We start from the raw sequence: 19,805 nt of genomic DNA, 5'->3' as shown, positions 1-19,805 counted from the left end.
CTGAGTTAGGTCATTATTGCTCTTTTCCAAACCCATAGATCCATTAAAAAAGTCAAACTTGGGAACTGAGCAAATTAAGTTATAATTTAAAATGTTTGTATACTCAAAATCTCAAAACTGAAATGAAAATAAAACTTTAAAACCAAGTAATAATCTGTAAAACAAACACAACAAATATCCTCTAGATAGTAAACAAATTCAATCTAATTTAAAAATTTTAAGTTACTACAATAGGAAATGCTAGTTACTGGTACCATCACTGATTTCTTTGGTTTTGGACTGGGTGACAGCAAATGATAATTTCTGGCAGGTTTTCGAATGTATATTTTCCATGTCGAAGAGTCTGGGTTTTCTGCTGCATAACATCTCCATGCAGTCTAAAACAAAAGTTTTAAGCAACAGAACAATTAATGCCATTGGATTTGTAGCACTCTGTACTACAAAGTAACTTCCAAGTAACATGTTAGTCATTCTTTATTTAATAGTATTCCTGAATTTCCCCACTGGAAACAAACTCAGCATTGCTTAGAATCCTTATGTAGTAAACAGAAACCACATAGTTTTAACTGGGCAAGCCAGAAAGGAAGATCAGTCTTTTCAAGTCCAACTTTTGTTTGCATTAGCAACAAACAAATCATTAAAAAAAAATATTCTAGACTGGACTCAAAGATTGGGGTTGATTTTCTTTCTCTGCCCCAGTCTCGCTCTCTGGCTTTGAGCATCTTGTTTCAGGCTCCAATTCAGAAAACAAAAATCATACTTTCCTGCCTCACGAGAGTACTGACAGAACAAAAAAAAAAGCAATTGTGATGTGGTCAGTAGGTCTATGTTCATACAAGGAAATAAGAGAGCATGAGGGAACAGGACCAATGGTTAACCAGGAGCCAAAACCCAAAACCAGTCCTCCCTCCTGCCAACCACCAATGACTGAAGAACTATGTTCTAAGACAAAAAGAAGGAAAAGCAGGGCCAGGAAATAATACCAGAAACAAAACACCACTGCATTCTCTCTTAAATGTGTAAATATATCAGAGTTGATTAATAATTAGTCTCCAAATTAAAAAGGCAGATCCTCACTTAAGCACTACATGAAAAAAGGACACACATATACATATGCAGAATCTAAATGGGAAAGGTCAGAAAACACTAGATGAAAGCAGGAAAGCAAGGCAGAATAACAAAGGAAAACAGACAGCACTTGGAAAGTAAAGGATCAGACAATCACCATATAATTCCCACCATGGTTAATAAGATGCTGGAAGAAACAACTGGCCTCTAGAAAAAAACCAAGAGGGAATACAGGAAAAAAGTATCGCTCATTTCAGCTGTTGTCTTGTCTCCTACTTATCTCATAAACTTCTTGGTTTACGAATAATGTTTTTATAAGTTAACTGTAGAACACTTACTAAATTGGGCATTCAGAAGTCCAAGACTATTAGTAAATCGTAATTACCACTATCAAGAACAGGTAGTCAGCAACTCAATGTCTATCCTCCACTCCTCCTTAACATTTCAGATGGAGCCAAGTACAACATTCTGGACATGAGATCTCAGGCTTCCCAATAATTTCAGATTGATTTCCCAAAAGAATCAGTGGGAACACTAAAAATCCATTCTTTGCAAAACCATACCTTTTTCTGACCGTGCAGTCCAAACGAAACACACTGAGTCTGAAGATTTTGGGCTAATCTCTGGCTATAACCAGAGCTCTAAATTTAAACCTTTTTCACATTAACTCTGGGACTGTTTAGCTTCAAGCATAAATTTTACAGTTTGCTACTGTTTCCATAAAGAGCCTGACCTGGAAATCCACATTCACTCATGAAGGTGGAGAAATAAGTCATATGAGAATGCAAAAATGATACTGCTTAGGTGTAAATTTAGATTTCTTTTGAACTGGATCCCTGTGCTTCTAAAGCTACATGCAGATACTGAGTGAGTGAGGGAGGAAAAGCTGGAAAAACCTAGAATGAAACAATATTAATACTTCTCCAGGGTGAAATGCTGGCTTCACTGAAGTAAAGGCTAAAATCTCATTGACCTTACTGACACTGAACTGCAACTGTATTTTTAACAGAGAGGATCAAAATTTTTCTGCCTGTGTGTTATCCTACACGAAAAGACTGATTTTGCAGAATCCTAGTGGTTCCCAGACACCTATCCTGGAGCTGAAGAGGTCAGACAAGATTTTCCTATTTAACATTCTGACTTAATTCTCCTAAATTGGAGATTTTTAAGAATTTATTTGTTCCAAGGAAAATGCAGCATATCTGACATTATTCTTTACAAGCATCAATATATTTTTTAGAAGTAAAGTTTTACATGAAGCCTCCTCTCTGTTTTTCACTACTGCAAGCATAGTATTTCATAGTATTTTCCCCAGGTAAATTGTTAAGTAATTCCAGGATAGCCTTCAGTGTTGATTTTAACCAGCTGAATAAAACAGTTTGCACTGATTTGGGAGTGAACTCTTCTGCTAATTAGTTTATATTAAAGGTGGGATTTCCAAAACTGTTTAAAAGACTTGCATCGCTAACTTCTATACAATTTTTAATGGGAATCGGGCATGGAAAAACTGCCAACAGTTTTGGGAAAAAAGTATAAACGGAAAGGAATTATAGCATGCAAAATGCAGGAACTCAGTACCTGTATGAGAGAGGCAGCAGCTGGAATTTGGCGGTTGAAATGCTTCTGTCTTTGTTTCTGTTGTACCTTTAGGGCAAAGCCTGAACCAAGAATTCCCTGTGGGAGGAAAGAAAAACGCATCTAATTTTTTTATGGGGGGGGGGGGACGGAGGGGGGGGGGACGACATAAGCTTGCTAAATTATGTTGTATTAATAAATTTCTATTCAGCATCATAAAACACAACTAATTATTTAGAGGAAATGAGTTAATACTGTTAAGTTGTTAGACTCAGTTAGTATTACTTGTTGAAACAAACTATGAAGGCTATCATACCCTGATGCAAAACCTGTTTAAGTCAGCTGGACTCAAATGCTAAAGTGTGAGCAGAAATTATATTTCATACCCTCTAAAGCCTCATAAATACTTGTGCAGGGAGATGACAGAATAGGGAAAAATATCAACCTGGTGTACCTCATTTTTATGAGAAATAAAGCTTTGGCATGGCATGATTCAGGTCACAAGAAAGACCTTTTAACCACAGTACAGTAATTTCTATTTCCACATGTTAACCCATGCTGGGAAGGGAGGACAAAAAAGAGGAAAAGGAATATTACAAAATGGTCAGGACTTCAGTGAGTTCAACACAAGGCCATCTAATCCACTCTCAGAACAAGGGACATGGACTAATGGCACTAGATGGTGCACAACACGAAATAGCCTCCGAATGTAATATAACTATTAAGTCCAAAATTAAGTATAAAGCGAGTAATTTATATAGCCATTTGCATAGCTATAGACATATTTAACAGAGCTTTTAGTAACACAGATAAAAATGAGATCTTCTCTAAATCTGTTTACATGACTACACCTACTCAACAAAAGCATAATTCATTTTCTACGTATGGTAGTTAAGGTGTCAGAGCAGCTAGTGATCTTGGCTCAACCTCTAAGAACTATATTAATCATCAAGAGTTTTGAAAGGAATGGGCAAGGCCCTTCCTATTATGTTCATTTAGTAAAGATCAAAGAGTTAATGATGCTCAGGGATCACTTATTTGGGAAATGAAGGATAGTTGCTAGATCCAGAACCCACACCAGCTGTGTTTAGCCACAACAATAGCTTTTAACTGTGATCTCAGCCAGCTCCCCTTATTTAATACGGCAACAAGGCAGTGTGCAATAGTTATACCTATGAACTATCTACTGCTACGGCTTCAAACCCTACTCGAAAGAACAATTTAATTCAGTAATAAAATCATACTGATAAAGGGCTATTTGTTGTTTTACTTCTACAAATGACTAGGGAAATCTGACAGGAAAACATAAAAGCATTCCTGTGAAGGTAGGCCTGCTACAGAATTATTTATAAAACATCTTTGCTGGCATACAAGTCTGAGGAAAAAATGAACAACTCTTCAGTCAAAATGGTAGGTTTTGGCATTTTTCTTACATATCATTTCATTTACCAGATCCCTCTTCTAAACAAGGAATAAATGTGAAAGAGATTAGAATGAGGAGAGGGGAAGAATATGCTTTAAAGGCAAACTGATGCTGGAGAGTCCAAAAATCTGCATTTACCCACCTCTGCAAAAGGTTGCATACCTTTAAAGTAAGTGACTAATTTTAAAAAGCCACTGGAGTTTTATTAGTCACTATTTCATGTTGTGAAGAATTTTTGTGACAGCACTGGTATAAAAGTATTCTTCTTCTTCATCCTGTACTTATCCCCACCACTTCCCTGCCACAGCTACACTAACACCTGCTAACACAACTGTTTACATCACTGAACTGAAAAACGTGCTGAAAAAGAAACATTTTAACAGCACATTTCAGGTTGCACAAATATTTTAACAGCAAAATTCAGGAGTATCGCTAAAGCTGTGGAAAGAAATACCCTTAATTACCCTTGGCTTTTCAAACCACAGTACAGGTTTTGCTGATTTTGAATTACCCTTGGTACTCAAGTGCCTTGCTTCATGTTAGAAAGTACTGGGGAACCTGTTTTCAGTGCAGTGCCATAACACCTTTAAAAGCTCAGCCCCAGGTCACTTTTGAAAATGGGACTTTGGCCATGGACAGATGCTAATTTGGCAAAGAGCTGCATCAGCATCCCTGGCTGCTTTTTGTTGTCTTTCTGCTAGTGACACCTTTTCGGCAGCTTTGCTAGAAGGACACGTACGAGAACTCTACAATTCATCCTGGACCTAAGGAGTTGAGTAGACTATTAGTGAATGCCTTAAAAAGCCAAAACATCACTACGTCACTGAGTCCAGAACTAATCAGCATGAAAAATAATTTCCTTTATAAATCTGAGATGGGCAGAAAAAGTATTTTGAATTAAACATCTTTCTCAAATACATACCAAATCTTGTGTTGCAAACAATAAAAACTGCATATTTACTTTTTTTAGCTACTTATAGAAGTCCTTTTTCTTCTACAAGCTACGTATATTTTACCTACAATATAAAAGTTCAATACAAAGCTTAGGCCAAGGCCAGTTGTATGACGTTTAACAAGGCCAAGTGCCGGGTCCTGCACTTGGGTCACAACCCCGTGCAACGCTACAGGCTTGGGGAAGAGTGGCTGGAAAGCTGCACAGCGGAGAAGGACCTGGGGGTGTTGTGTTGGTTGACAGCCGGCTGAACATGAGCCAGCAGTGTGGCCAGTAGGAGTAGGGAAGTGATCACGTCCCTGTACTCGGCACAGGTGAGGCTGCACCTTGAATACTGTGTTCAGTTTTGGGCCCCTCAAGACATTGAGGTGCTGGAGCGTGTCCAGAAGGGCAGCGAAGCTGGTGAAGGGTGTAGAGAGCAAGTCTGATGAGGAGCGGCTGAGGGAGCTGGGGTTGTTTAGTCTGGAGAAGAAGATGCTGAGGGGAGACCTTATCACTCTCTACAACTACCTGAGAGGAAGCCTGTAGCGAGGTGGGTGTTGGTCTCTTCTCCCGGGTCACTAGCGATAGGATGAGATGAAATGGCCTCAAGCTGCATCGGGGAGGTTTAGATTGGATATTAGGAAAAATTTCTTTACTGAAAGAGTTGTCAAGCATTGGAACAGGCTGCCCAGAGAGATGGTAGAGTCGCCATCCCTGGAGGTATTTAAAAGACATGTAGACATGGCACTTCAGGGCATGGTTTAGGAGACATGGTAGTGTTGGGTTGACAGTTGGACTTGATGAAGGATCATCTTAATGATTCTATGATTCTATTCTATAACATCAGGTTAAATGAAAGAAATGAAAGAAATGAAATGAATCAATAACAAAAGTTTCCTCGAACAAATAACAAGTCAACATCAAATTGCCAGCAACAGCACAAGATAACCTACCGCAGGTAGTGCAAAAAATGAAATTGCGAATACTGAAAAACAAGATGCAATGGTCTTTCCTATCCAGGTCTGAGGCACTTTATCCCCATAGCCAATAGTTGTAACAGTCACCTGTAAAGAGAAATACATACAGCATTACAGCAAGTATAAACATGGCAGTTTTGGATTACTGTTTTTTCTTCCTTTTTTATTTAAGAAACATTAGTTGCATTCCTAACTCTCCCAATGACAGCCTGTGTGACATTAATGAAGTTAAGTCCACTCTCCAGGTTTGCTTCCCCATCTATAATAGATGGAAAAAGGTATAGGAAAATGAATTACAATAAAATACGTGTTTAAAATCTTGTAAAGTAAAACCATTAAATTAAGTCTTCATTGCTGAGGCAACTTTACAGCATATGAAATTACTGGGACATGGGTTGCCTGCCCACGTCATACACTTCCCTTAGCAGGAGGCTGCCAACAGTTCTGAATTGCTGACTTTATGGGCAGGAGTATTACTGAGAGTATTACAGGGCTGTTGCACAGACAGAGCATATATATACACTGTAACCATGGGCTATGACTAGGGTCAGACATGAAGTATTCTAGAAAATAATTTTGGTGTAAATAGCAAGAGAAGCTAAAAACTATCCTTGCAGTAAAGATCCCCCAAACATCATCTAACGAATCACTAATTCATATAATACATTGAGAGGAAGAACGCATAATTTAATGCACACATGCAGGAAACGTCTGTTGAGTTTGGGTTTCAAAACACTGAAGTAAAGGTTACCACCATAGAGATGTAGCATAACAAGGCTTAATAAGTCATTATTTGCATGACCTCAAGGAAAGAATGTATTTGTTTGAAGCAGGAGGATACATTTTGCACCTGAGAACAATTTAAATTCACCTATGTCACAATCTATTTCTGAATTTGGAAATTTGAGAAAATTTTATCTGTGACTTTGAAGAAGGCTAACCAAATCAGAGCATGTGAAACCACATGAAGCTCCCAAGCAGTTGAAGCACACCTCAGTTGCTGGTTGTTCAGATTCTCTGTTGACAGTAGATTTTCCTCAGCTGCCAGGACACAGAGGATGCTAGCCCCAGACAATAATATACACAGGCCATCCACACCTTGTCCTGCAGTTGCTCCTAGCTCATCTGTCTGCTGTAATGCATACTACCCAGCAACTGCAGAAATGCAGGCAATGCCCAGGGCAGCAGCTCTAAGGAAGAAGAGAAAGGAAGGGCAGATTTTTAGAGGCAAGATGTTTGTTAAGGTGATGAAGGGATGGAGAACCTGGGTTTCGGGAAATAAAAGGTCATGACAAATGCTTCAGGAAAAGTGTGGCTGTCAGCTGCTTTAATAATTGTCCATTCCTACTGAAAGATGAAGCACCAGAAGGAAATCCTGTGGATTTACGTTCTGTCCTGAGCTGTACCTCAGGATCACACGAAGCAAGCCATCCATACTCAAATTGTCCATCTTCTGAGCAATACCATTACGTGTCTGTCAAACACACGACAAAGGCACAGCTCTAGCTTCTTGAGATGGTGATGTTAAAAATTTATTGCAAGTTGCTGATACTCAAAACATTCAAGTATTAGCATTGAATTTTTAATACAAGTTTTTAAAATGTGGCTTATTTCCGAAACTGTTTCATATCCTACAAAAGTACTTTAAGAATTAGTAAGGTGAGTTAAGTACCCAAGTACCTTTGTTTGTATTCCTGCAATTGTTGTTGAAATACCACCTGAATTCAGGGCCTGATGAGGAACTGAAGGAATAACTTATCTCCTTACCTACATAAGAGGGCCAGTTAAAAAAAAAAAAAAAAAATCTTAAATTCTTATTACAATTCCCTGTTCAAAAAATATGGTATTAAAAGGGAAATATAACTATGGGAAAAGTGATGGCCTCTGACACCTTCTTTCATAAAAGATTATGAAAGAAGATAGTGGTTTATGCCTCAGTTTTTAAAAAGATTTACAAGTCCTTTTCACTGAAAAGTTTTATCAACTATTGTGTTACAATCTTAACATCATGTTGAAATATATGCAGTCACTAGAAAGGTGAAAAGAAATAGGTGCTTTTGAGCTAACTGAAGTATAACTGAAGAAAAATTCATGTAGAACTAAGTAATATTTATCTTCCCCTTCCCACCACCACCCCACCTATCCCTTCTGAATTGGTCTGTATGAAGCATCAGTGACACGAGAAAAGTATTTTCTGTGAAGTTTTTTTAGGAGCTTTTTAAAAAAAACACTTTGGAAATTAGGTTGCAAATCAAAGTGTCTGTTTAGCGTTCTTCTCTGCCCTCATAACTGTAATCCATCTACAAATGCATTGTATTCCAAAATTACATTTTCTTTTTTCCCCAAGACATACGCTGTTGAAATCTTACATAGCAAGTTTCTGCCCTAAATGAATTTTTACAGCCAAATTATAACCCCCAAGAGTACAGTACTCATTTTACAATTGTAAAATAGGATCTTATAATGGAAATACTGACTCAACTTCTACTCAAGCATAGTAAATATGTTGGCATAATGAAATTAAATTGATACAAGAGCTCACACATTAAATTTTCATTGAAAAGCAGCAAGTAAAATTAATTGTTTTAATTAGGAACAAAATAATATTCATCCATTGACTATTTCAGAACTTTGATCTGATAGACATCACCACAGGCTTTGGTATTAAGACTAATCTTGTTCCTATTAAATATGCACCAATAGTCTGAAGGAAGAAACAGGAAGCAAAAATCCACACAGCAAGAAGGAAGAGTAACGTTCGTCAGCACTGAATAGGGAAGGGACTTTATTCAAGACTATCAAGCTAAAGTGAGCACAGCAAACTAATCTTGTGAGTAACAATGCTCTGTTGATGAGATCCTTGCTGTGTGCCTTGCAAAAATTTGGATGCTTAAACAGCTACAAAATAAAAGAACCCATGATTCAGAGATATTATAAAAAGACAGACATCACAGGACTGAGGGAGCAAACACAAGCCAAAAGATTAAAAAAGCCAAGCATTAAAGCAAATAAGGGAAAGTCGCCTCATAGAAAATACCTTAACTACTTTCTTTCTAAATTTGCAGCACTGCAACTTCAAAATCTATTGCACCAGGTATTGTTTTGCATACCAAATACCACTCAGAATTTTCTGACCCAGTCGTAATACCATCCTGATTAAACCAAGTAATACAGAACAACATCCAGCAATACACCCAAAACACTGACTGGCTCCTGACTTCTTTGCAACTGAAGTATAGTAGATTGCAAAATGGTCTGAATGCTCTCCTGTACACCCAAGTGTCATAAACACATTAGAAGCCTTTCTACTGCTTGACGTCTTATTAAGCCAGCTGCATTCATGCAAGTTGAATATAAAGTAGAATCTTCCAAGTTCCTAAAACCCATGCAGCACACGTGCAAACACATTAGATGCTCCTGTTTTTATTTTACTGTGAATTATGCAGCCTGTATAAATCTAGAAAAACCCGTAGTGATCTTTTGATATTTTGAATTTTTTTTCTAAATGTCAATATTTTTCTTCCCTGTGCATATAAGGCCATTAGTGATAAGAACAGATTCACGCAAGAGAAATTCCACTTTCTGCTCCCAATCGCCTCTGTGTACCTATACACACTGCAGCACTCTGAGAAGGTTCAAGTTACATCCTTCAGATGAACAAGATAAGAGACTATGTTCTGCAGGACAGAAATGTTTTGAAACACTGGAATTAAAATTGCAATCCAAAGCTGAAGAAAGGACTTCCTGGTCATGACTATTACAAACATTTAAAGGGGGTGTTTGGATTCTTTTTCTTCTTAACATTTCAAAGTTTTTTTCATAGGGTTATGATTGCAGTCTTGCACCATCATTCTTGATGTAGTTGAAGTACATAACTGAGATGGAACCACATCTGAAGGACACTGAAACACTTCTAATAACTTAGGATATGAAATGAAATGGAACTACACACCCAATTTGAAAATGCAGCATACAGAATATATTAACTTCAGTGTCATATGTCTCAAATAATAGATCCCCCGTGTTGCCTAGCCATTGCTTTCGGAACTTAGTTTAATAACTCTACGTGTCACTTTCAGCCATCAATCCATTCTGACTAAATTACTGGCCACTTTAAACCTCCTAATCAAATGGTGGCCCAAATCTCCACTTGTGAGATCTCAGAGACAGAACTAGAAGAGTCTTAAGAAGAACAAGGGGTGAAAGTTAAGTTGGTGCATTGAGCTCACCTAAGTTTACTAAGTACGTTCTGTGCAATGAAAAAAGAGACTATGGCAGCTCTAACCAAGTCAGTAAGAATACAAGGGTTGAAGGGATTTTCTGTTTGCTATTCCTAGTTTCTGGCTAATTCAAGTCACCCACATAGGTCATCTCATTCACCATCTCTTGAAAATGCAACTCCATTTGAAAATGAATTGGCTTTTCCCTCACTATTCCTGTTGGACATTATTCCAGAACCTCATGCTTTTGATGGTACCAGACATTCTTGTAGGGTCCTGTTTCCATTTCTGAAAGACAGGTTCCATCATTGTTTTTCTGTTCCACTGTTTCATGGTCTGAGTTTATCCCCGTCCCCTCTTCTGTTGCCTCACTCCTGCAGAACGCACACTGGCAAGACAGCACGCTCCAAAAGGCTGCTGAATCCCTTTCTCAGTGTGTTTAGCCTCACAAATAAAAGCTGTTTTCACTTGCTCTCGTAAAATAGTCTATTCATCCGCTGGATCATCCTGGCAGTAGTTCTCAAGGATGACAAGAAAAAGGATATAAACTTGCATAAAAATAGGGAGAATTGTTCATTATTAGCGAAGGTATAGGCAAAGTGTTGGAGTTAATTTAAGGTTTCCCCTACCCCCACCCATCAAAATACAAAAGGTAACTAAATCAGGAAAACACAGTCCAGCAAAAAGACTTAAAACCTCCTAGGAGGACAGTTATTTAATCTTTTTTTGTTCCATTTGAACATTACTATGATCATTTTTATCTGGAGTGAACAGATAATTTTAGACCTGAACTCAGTAGTAAACATATACATAGACACAAGCAATAAAACTCATAGGAGATCCAGCAGCTTTGTATCCTAGCCTGATAATTAATCCATCGTCAGTTGTTTAGCTTTTAAAATAAATACAGCGATACCCACTTTCTTTGGGAGGCTGCGGTACGCCAGCCCTCTCTCTTATGGATGAGGTGAATGGGAAACGGTGGGAGGTCTGCTGGCCACCACCAGCCACACTGCTGGCAAAGTCAACAGCCAGCTCTTCCCATTGGACCTCATCTCACCAGTGTTGAACTTGAGCATGTATAGGTCTTAATCTATAGTAGATGAGTTTCTCTTATCTAGACCTTGCTCAACAGACCACTTCTGTACAAAAAAAATGTCAGAAAACGCAGCCAGTTGAAGTAGCACCCTCTATATCTCAGTGTGATATTGAAGGAAGTGCTGGGAAAGTTATCAACATATGCAGATAGTTTGACTACAATTTCTGAACTGTTCATGGAAATTCTGCAGCTATTTATTTTTCCATTCAATATTCGTACTATACTACACCTCACAAAATACAGTAATTATACTGAAAAGAAACAGCATTATCTAGGTACAAGAAGGGGAAAAAAGAATGCTTAAGCATAGACAATGTAAAGAAATATCTTAGGAGGGATGTTTTAGAACATCTTCCTACGAGGATAATTCTAGCCATATGACAGAGGAAAATCAGAGCGAAGCTAGTTTCAGCCTCCTACAGACCCATTTCAACAGGAGCACAATTTGTGCTAATTATCAAAATTTAAATGAAAGGTAAAGTCCTTAATTATAATTATTTTTTCTAGATCCTGACATAGAAAATTATTTGTATTTTGAAATACTTTTGTTGTATCAAATGGGAAAAAAACACTGAAAATTTCTGGAAAAAGAGTAAAAAATTAAGTGTCACCTCTGTCTAACACTGAAGTCAGTGTACAGTTCTCAACAGCTTTTTTTAATTTAGAAGGGGGGGAAAGGGTTCTGAATAACACAAGGTCCTTCTTATGTAGCAATTTTTCAATATATATGATCAACTATTTTTATAAAGTAAATGAGATCTGTTCTAATTTAGCAAAATTTCTATGCATGGGCAGTTTCAAGTGGTATTTCCTGCAACTTTTCAGCAAGGCTTGCCCACAATTTTGATTTTCAATTTACATTAAGCACAAACTGATAGGCTTTGCTAAATAGGAACATGGTTTTATGTATACTTAGAAGTTAGCAAACTTTTATTTTGTTGAATTCGGTCCTTTGTGGGAAAGCGTATCTCAGTGAATTAAAGGGAAAAAACTCTTAAGTAAAGCTGGTACTTGCAGACAATTGCCCAGTCCAGTTCAAACCAATTCAAAGCAATGGGCACAGTGTAATATCCATGCATGGCTACATTCAATAGTTGCTTGTGGCAAATAGTGTTCATGATCTAAGAGACCGTTAGCACAATCCACACTATGGTTTTCCTGAAGGACGTTTGTTCAGATGTGAAGGTTGGAAATTGCGTATCATTCTGAGGATATGAAAAGGAGACCTCCGCTCAGTCTACCTGAGGCATGATTGAATTTAATGCTCAAGGAAAGCTGGGGCGGGGGGGGGGGCGGGGGGGCCAGGGACCAAAACACAATACAACCAATGAAAAACCAACCAACTAAAAAAAAACCAACCCAAAAAAACCCAAAACACCACAAAAACCAAAACACAAAAAAACCCAACCCAGAGACAATGAACCAATAACATTCCCTGCACATGGTCATCTTTGACAGATTTGGTGAGAACATTTAGCATCTTTTTTTTTTTTTCTTTTAATTCTTGTTTTTATTCTCGAGCATTTATACTAGGTCTTTAAGACTGTTAGTCTGGACATGAAGGACAACATAAGCAGACTAATCATGTTACTAGTATTTACTTGCAAATATTAAACTTGTCTTTTGAAAGACATACAGATATTCAGCCATTGGAAGAATTATTTATACAATGTGCACTGCATTCAAAATCAGCAATAACACAGACAAATCTTTGCCACAAGGTGACCTTAGGTTTCTTCAAGAAGGCCATAATCTGGAATGGCAAATAGCTACAGCCCAGAGTTCTCAAGGAAATTCAAATAATGCCCAGGAGACCAATTTAAATATGGAAGTGGAAAAGCAATATAGATTTATAAATAACAACAATGACAATGAAGAACATGTAATTAAAAGTTATGCACCCTATGGCTATGTCTATAGTCAAAGCACAATAACATAAAAGTACCCAGTTCCAGATGGAGTTTAGTTGTGGTAACACAGACCTTTTACATAGCTTACTTTATGCTATGCTACGTATTCTATTGCCACTACCCAAAGAACTTGTTTAGCAGTGTAGACATATGCTGAGATAACAAAAAAGTGCAATGTTATGGAGTGAGAAAGGGGGTGTGAAAACATTATCAAGTATTTTTCTTTTAGAAGTATTCTCTACTACATAAGGTGAGTGCACTTTCAGAGAAGTAAGATCAGCTATGTTGTCAGGCAGATCATGTATCTATGACAGTGTTTGAGACAGGAGCTGTGAATTATCCTCTTCTGCATACCCAGGTCAAAACAGACTGCGAAAGCTTTTCAGTGACAAGAATTTGTGGTGTACAGCGAATTTGAAAATTCTGGCTAAAACATAATTGAAACTTTTGAGATGTAACACTTCAAGAAGGTTTTTGTATGAGTTTGAGACCTCCATTAGGAAGCATCCTGATACTTAATGCCTTCCCAGTTACTGTCCTTTACGGGACTTTTCAGGGCTTTTTCCTAGCAGCAAGCATGAAGAATATTACAGTATCAAAACACCAGAAATGGATGGACCTGAATTTAGCATTTTGCTAAATCCTTTCAGCTGTTAGCAGAAGTATACCATCTGTGTTTAGAGCAGAACAAGGACACTAAATTCTATTTTTAATATTAAAGAAATCACATTATGGGTTCATTGAATGCCGTTTCACAATTCAAGTGGCAAGCTGCAACATAATAGAAGTTATAACAGATAAAGAATATTATTTAATCAGTAAGTGTAATTATGATAAGTTTATCGTAATTAGGAAGACAGAATAACTGGCATGCCTATTAACTGAGTAATAACTCCCTGAAAGGAGAATATTTCAATATCCTGACAGATCATATTGCTCTGTAGAAGGTTTTCCTGTATTTTCAGTAAGCCAATCTGGTCTGTCACATACTCAATTTTTAATGCCAACATGTGACAGCATGTGTTTTTAAATGCAGCTACATCTGCCACTGTTAATTACCAAGTCATCTGACTGCTGTACCAGAAAATAAAAATGCCAGGATGACACAAAAACATTGAAAAAGCTATTTGCAAGGAAGCCACTTCCTTGTGCTACAGAGCAAGTTTTCTGATCCTAAGAGAGGCTGTATTTAACCATGGCAGACAGCAAGAGGAAAGAATTCCACAGCAGATGTTAGTAGCAACCTAAACAAAAACTTGCTGAATTCAAAAAAGACTACCTATGCATTTCAGCGCCAGTAGACCTGCAATAGACTTGCTCATCAGTAGATCTTTCCTTCCTGAAACAGCAAGTGGTACTGTTTGTAGAAAAGACTATAAACATACACATGCAGAGCTTTAAAAAAACATATCCCTTAAAAAAAAGTACGCTTTATTAGTGAAACAGAGGTGTTAGTCCTATCGTTCTTGTATAGGGACTTACTAGTAGTCCCATTTTTAATGAAAAAAAAAAGAAACAATGCTTTTTGATTTAAAACAGCAAAGAGAAGACTCTCGAAGACCAACACATTTTGAAAAGGCAAGCACAGAATCACTAGTGATGCCTATGCATTTTACAGATCTGTAGCACTTAATGACGACAGTTTGTTTTATTAAGCTACATACAATTAAAGCAAATAAAAACAAGTCATTACTTGAATGCTAAGAATGAAGAAAAACTGCTTCCAGAAAGTACTTTTCTTTGAACCATAATAGTAAAAGGAAAGGGAAACAATTACAGATGGGAAATCCCAGAACACATCAGCCAACCTAATATTTGCATATCATGCAAGAAAAGAAAAATGCTTTTGCTGAGCCACTCTCCACCATCTTTGAAAGGTTGTGCAGGACAGGAGAGGTGCCCGAGGACTGGAGGACAGCAAATGTCACTCCAATCTTCAAAAAGGGCAAGGAGGAGGACCTGGGGAACTATAGGCCTCTCAGCCTCACTTCCGTCCCCGGAAAGGTGATGGAGCAGTTCATCCTAGAGGTCATCTCCAGGCAGGTAGAGGACAAGAAGGTTATCAGAAATAGTCAACATGGATTCACCAAGGGAGGATCATGCCTGACCAACCTGATAGCCTTCTATGATGGTGTGACTGGCTGGGTCGATGAAGGGAGACCAGCGGATGTTGTCTATCTTGACTTCAATAAGGCATTCGACACTGTCTACAATAGCCTCGTCACAGGCAAGCTAAGGAAGTGTGGGTTGCATGAGTGGACAGTGAGGTGGACAGAGAACTGGCTCAACAACAGAACTCAAAGTCGTGATCAGCGGGGCAGAGTCTGGATGGAGGCCTGTCACCAGTGGTGTTCCCCAGGGGTCTGTGCTGGGTCCAGTCCTGTTCAACATATTCATCAATGACCTGGGTGATGGGACAGAGCGTAACCTCAGCAAGTTTGCTGATGATACCAAGCTGGGAGGAGTGCCTGATACACCAGAAGGCTGTGCTGCCATCCAGCGAGGCCTGGACAGGCTGGAGAGCTGGGCTGAGGGGAACCTGATGAAATGCAACAAGACCATGTGCAAGGTCCTGCACCTGGGGAGGAACAACCCCACGCACCAGTACAGGCTGGGGCTGAATTATGGGCAAGTGGCTCTGTTGAGAAGGACCTGGGAGTGCTGGGGGGCAGCAAGCTGACCCTGAGCCAGTAACACGCCCTTGTGGCCAAGAAGACCCCCAGTTTAAGAAGGACAGGGAACTGCTTGAGCAAGTCCAGCTGAGAGCTACCAAGGTGATCAGGGGGCTGGAGCATCTCCCTTATGAGGAAAGGCTGAGACACTTAGGTTTGTTCAGTCTGGACAAGAGAAGACTGAGGGGACATCTTAGCAATAATTATAAATATCTAAAGGGTGGGTGTCAGGACGATGGGACCAGGCTCTTTTCAATAGTGCCCAAGAAAAGGACAAGGGGCAACAGGCACAAGTTGGAACACAGGAAGTTCCGCCTCAATATGAGGAAAAACTTCTTTCCTGTGCGGGTGCCAGAGCAGTGGCACAGGCTGCCCAGGGAGGCTGTGGAGTCTCCTTCCCTGGAGACATTCAAAATCCGCCTGGAGGCATTCCTGTGTCCCCTGCTCTGGGTGTGCCTGCTCAAGCAGGGGGGTTGGACAAGATGATCTCCAGAGGTCCCTTCCAACCCCTACCATTCTGTGATTCTATGAATTGTTACTAGCAGAAGCAACAGAAGTAAAATATTTACTAGAATATAGTCCCAGACTAGAACTGCTAAACTAGTGAGGTCACATAGTTAATGAAAATAGAGAGGCAACTGTCACTAGCAACACCAAGAAAGCAGAACTTTATTAGCAAAAGTGAAGATACATCTACAATGAAGTGTGGCAGCACCTTAGAGGAACCTGAGAAATCTCTGAGCTAGGTGATACGTCAACATACCACAGATGAATGCCACATAAGGATACTAAGTGGGTTCTAAAGCAATATAATCACTTTAAAGCAGTCTTTTGCTTGGATTTCTTAAGTATCTCAGATGGTCCTTGTTCTGGAGTTAGTCCATTTTGAATAAATCAGGAATTACTGCCACAGGCTGACTTGTTAACTACAAATACCTGTGTAAAAAGGAAAAAAAAAAAAAGGACCCCTCCCCCAAAACACACATACAAAACCCCCCAAAACACTAGCCCTGATTTAGCAAGACACCTTAGAAAGTTGAGCCCCACCATGAGAAAGGTAGCAAGAAGTAATCACTTTAACAGAAAGGAAGACAGGATAAAGAAATAAGAATTGATGTTTCTACATCTTGTATGTATAATTTTATCACTTTGGATCACATAAGACTATAAACACCAAATAAAACTACTGATCGTCTATAGTATTTTCTTAGTTTCATAGGAATACAAAACCAGAGAGTGTATTGAAACAATAAGAGACCATTTCAAAGTGCTGTTCTTACTACATGCTTGCTTGAACTGTACCCCACATTTGAAGGTGTTAACTACTTCTAGTACATATGAAATTGCTATACTTACTACTCCCCACCACAGAGCGTCTGCATAGCTGCCAAACTCTGTTTCTCCAGAATCATTTACAGCATCTTTTTCAGCCAGGTACACAAAATAAGAAGAAAAAATCAGGCCCAGAAATCCAATGTAGAGTGTAGTTATCAGTTCCTGCAAAGAGAATTAAAACAGTGGCATTATGATATTATTGAGACACTTAAATTACCTGTCACCGGTTTTTTGTAAAACATAATTGGAAGAGAAGAATGTAATTTCAGCAATTAGCAAACATTGACACTGACTGTTGGCTGTGCAAATTAATAGAAATCCACTGAGCTCAACAGTGAAAGAATTTACACCATAGCTGATGACTTGGTCCAGCACACACATTTGGGCCCCCCAGTTTAAGGACAGGGAACTGCTTGAGCAAGTCCAGCTGAGAGCTACCAAGGTGATCAGGGGGCTGGAGCATCTCCCTTATGAGGAGAGGCTGAGACACTTGGGTTTGTTCAGCCTGGACAAGAGAAGACTGAGGGGGGGATTTCATCGATATCTATAAATATCTAAAGGGTGGGTGTCAGGACGATGGGACCAGGCTCTTTTCAATAGTGCCCAACGACGGGACAAGGGGCAACGTGCACAAGTTAGAACACAGGAAGTTCCAGCTAAACATGAGAAGAATCTTCTTTCCTGTGCGGGTGCCAGAGCAGTGGCACAGGCTGCCCAGGGAGGCTGTGGAGTCTCCTTCCCTGGAGACATTCAAAATCCGCCTGGACGCGTTCCTGTGTCCCCTGCTCTGGGTGTCCCTGCTCAAGCAGGGGGGTTGGACAAGATGATCTCCAGAGGTCCCTTCCAACCCCTACCATTCTGTGATTCTGTGTGATTCTGTGACTCATTAACCTTTTGGCCACCAAAAAGTAGTTGGGTAATTTTATCAGACAGTGCCACATTAAAAACAGCTTCAGAATTTAGATACACTTTTAGAAATACTAAGACTACTCTTCAAAATTCTCATTTTCTATGGTTAAGTCCAACTACAAGTCCAAAACTTGCCAAAATAGAGGTGAATATCTTTAAACTTTTAGGATCTTTTTGTCCCTTGAATAAGGCAGAACAGCCATACTTGTTCTGCCTTGTTCAAAGAAACGACTGCCTGCCTCCACACTAAATATATTTAACATCATCAGCATGTCTTTATACATGCTGTTTTGAATATAAGGATTTTTGCATCAATTGTTATGCCATTCCTAAGAGTTCTCAAACTTACTTGTCTGTGTATGAACACTACTGATCCCAGCAGCCTCCATGTACCACCCTGACGGTCAACATGCAGCATTCGTAAAATCTGCAGAAAACGGATGCCCCTGGAACACAATTTTTAAATTAATGAAGACACTAAATATAGAAGAGAAGAAATAGAGGCAGAGAGGGGAAGCCTGTCTCTTCCATAGGACTGTTTTAAGAGAGAGAGACAAAGTATTTTATGTTAGACTTAGCAGGCTGTCTCTTTTCATTCCATTCACCCATCTTTCATCTTGTTTGTTATGAAGGCAGCATAGGGAGATTGCACAAGAGAAGACCAGAACTCTGTATACCTGGCCAGTTAGGGTAACTCAAAGACTGAGGAATTTTGGACACAAACTGTGAATGCTCTAGAAATCATTCATCAACTCATATTTGATCTTCTCGCCAGGATGGGAAACAACATACAGAAACAGCTAACTGAAGATCTGAATTCCTCACCTTTGAGGAATTTCATAGGCAATTTGAACTAGACAGTCCAATATTACTTTAAGATTTTTTTTTTTTTGAGAGTTACTGCAATCCTAGAGCATCATGGCAGCTAGTGCACAGAGCACCGTACACTGCTGTGTACCCTCTTATTCAAGAAAACCAAGTGGTGTGACCTTCCTGAGCACAAGTTGGATTCATTCTATCAGAAATTCATAATGACTAACCCCAGGCGTTTTATGAAGAAGCAGCTCGGAGGCATCAGAGACAGGAAGCATGAAAGAGCTGCTGTAAAACTGAGCCAAGAAACTAAAACAGGATATGGGTAGACCCACCTAGTTGGGGAAAGGGGACAGGGGTATGTGCATTTCTATTCCCACTAGACAGAAATGCATTATGATCAGACAACACATGCAATATTTTTTTTCCCCTGTGCTTAATGGATCACTGTTTCACACCCACACATGATTGGTGATCTGCTCTGTTACATGACTCTGAACAGTGGCTCATTTTCTCCTGTAAGAATTGAAATAGGAGGTAAAAAATTTAAAACAAAACAAAACAAACCCACCTTACTCAGACAGCATTATTTTCTTGTATTGCATATAATTACCTGATAGCTGAGGTTGCAAAGACTTGACCTTTAGAGCCCACACAAAGAACTATCATGGAAGCAACAACTACAATTAAATCTGAAAAATAAAAGTCAGTTGAAAAAAATAAGTTAGCAGCATCTTGTAATGCTTCTGCAAGACTGTCACTAGAACCAATACCAATATTACTTTAACAATCTGAACAGTCATCCCAGTTTAAGTTTTCTGTTTATATATCAGGAGATCTCTGTTGTAACACATAAAGAAAATATAACTG

The 19,805-nt window shown here is 39.0% G+C and overlaps 1 protein-coding gene across 2 annotated transcripts in view; it reads right to left on the bottom strand.

The window, feature by feature from the left end:
- Positions 1-19,805, bottom strand: part of KCNQ1 (potassium voltage-gated channel subfamily Q member 1) — a 380,915-nt gene that overhangs the window by 261,558 nt on the left and 99,552 nt on the right. For both annotated transcript variants that reach the window (XM_075094586.1, XM_075094587.1), the window contains exons 4-9: positions 19,549-19,627; positions 18,472-18,568; positions 17,235-17,375; positions 5,954-6,064; positions 2,647-2,742; positions 255-377 (exon numbers count right to left, since the gene is read on the bottom strand). In XM_075094586.1, the coding sequence (XP_074950687.1) occupies positions 255-377; positions 2,647-2,742; positions 5,954-6,064; positions 17,235-17,375; positions 18,472-18,568; positions 19,549-19,627 (647 nt within the window). The remainder of the gene's footprint in view (positions 1-254; positions 378-2,646; positions 2,743-5,953; positions 6,065-17,234; positions 17,376-18,471; positions 18,569-19,548; positions 19,628-19,805) is intronic.

This window comes from Phalacrocorax aristotelis, chromosome 5, assembly GCF_949628215.1.
Source record: "Phalacrocorax aristotelis chromosome 5, bGulAri2.1, whole genome shotgun sequence".
NCBI lineage: Eukaryota > Metazoa > Chordata > Aves > Suliformes > Phalacrocoracidae > Phalacrocorax > Phalacrocorax aristotelis.
Note: the sequence above shows the minus strand (reverse complement) of the source record. Positions and strands in the feature narration are given on the sequence as shown.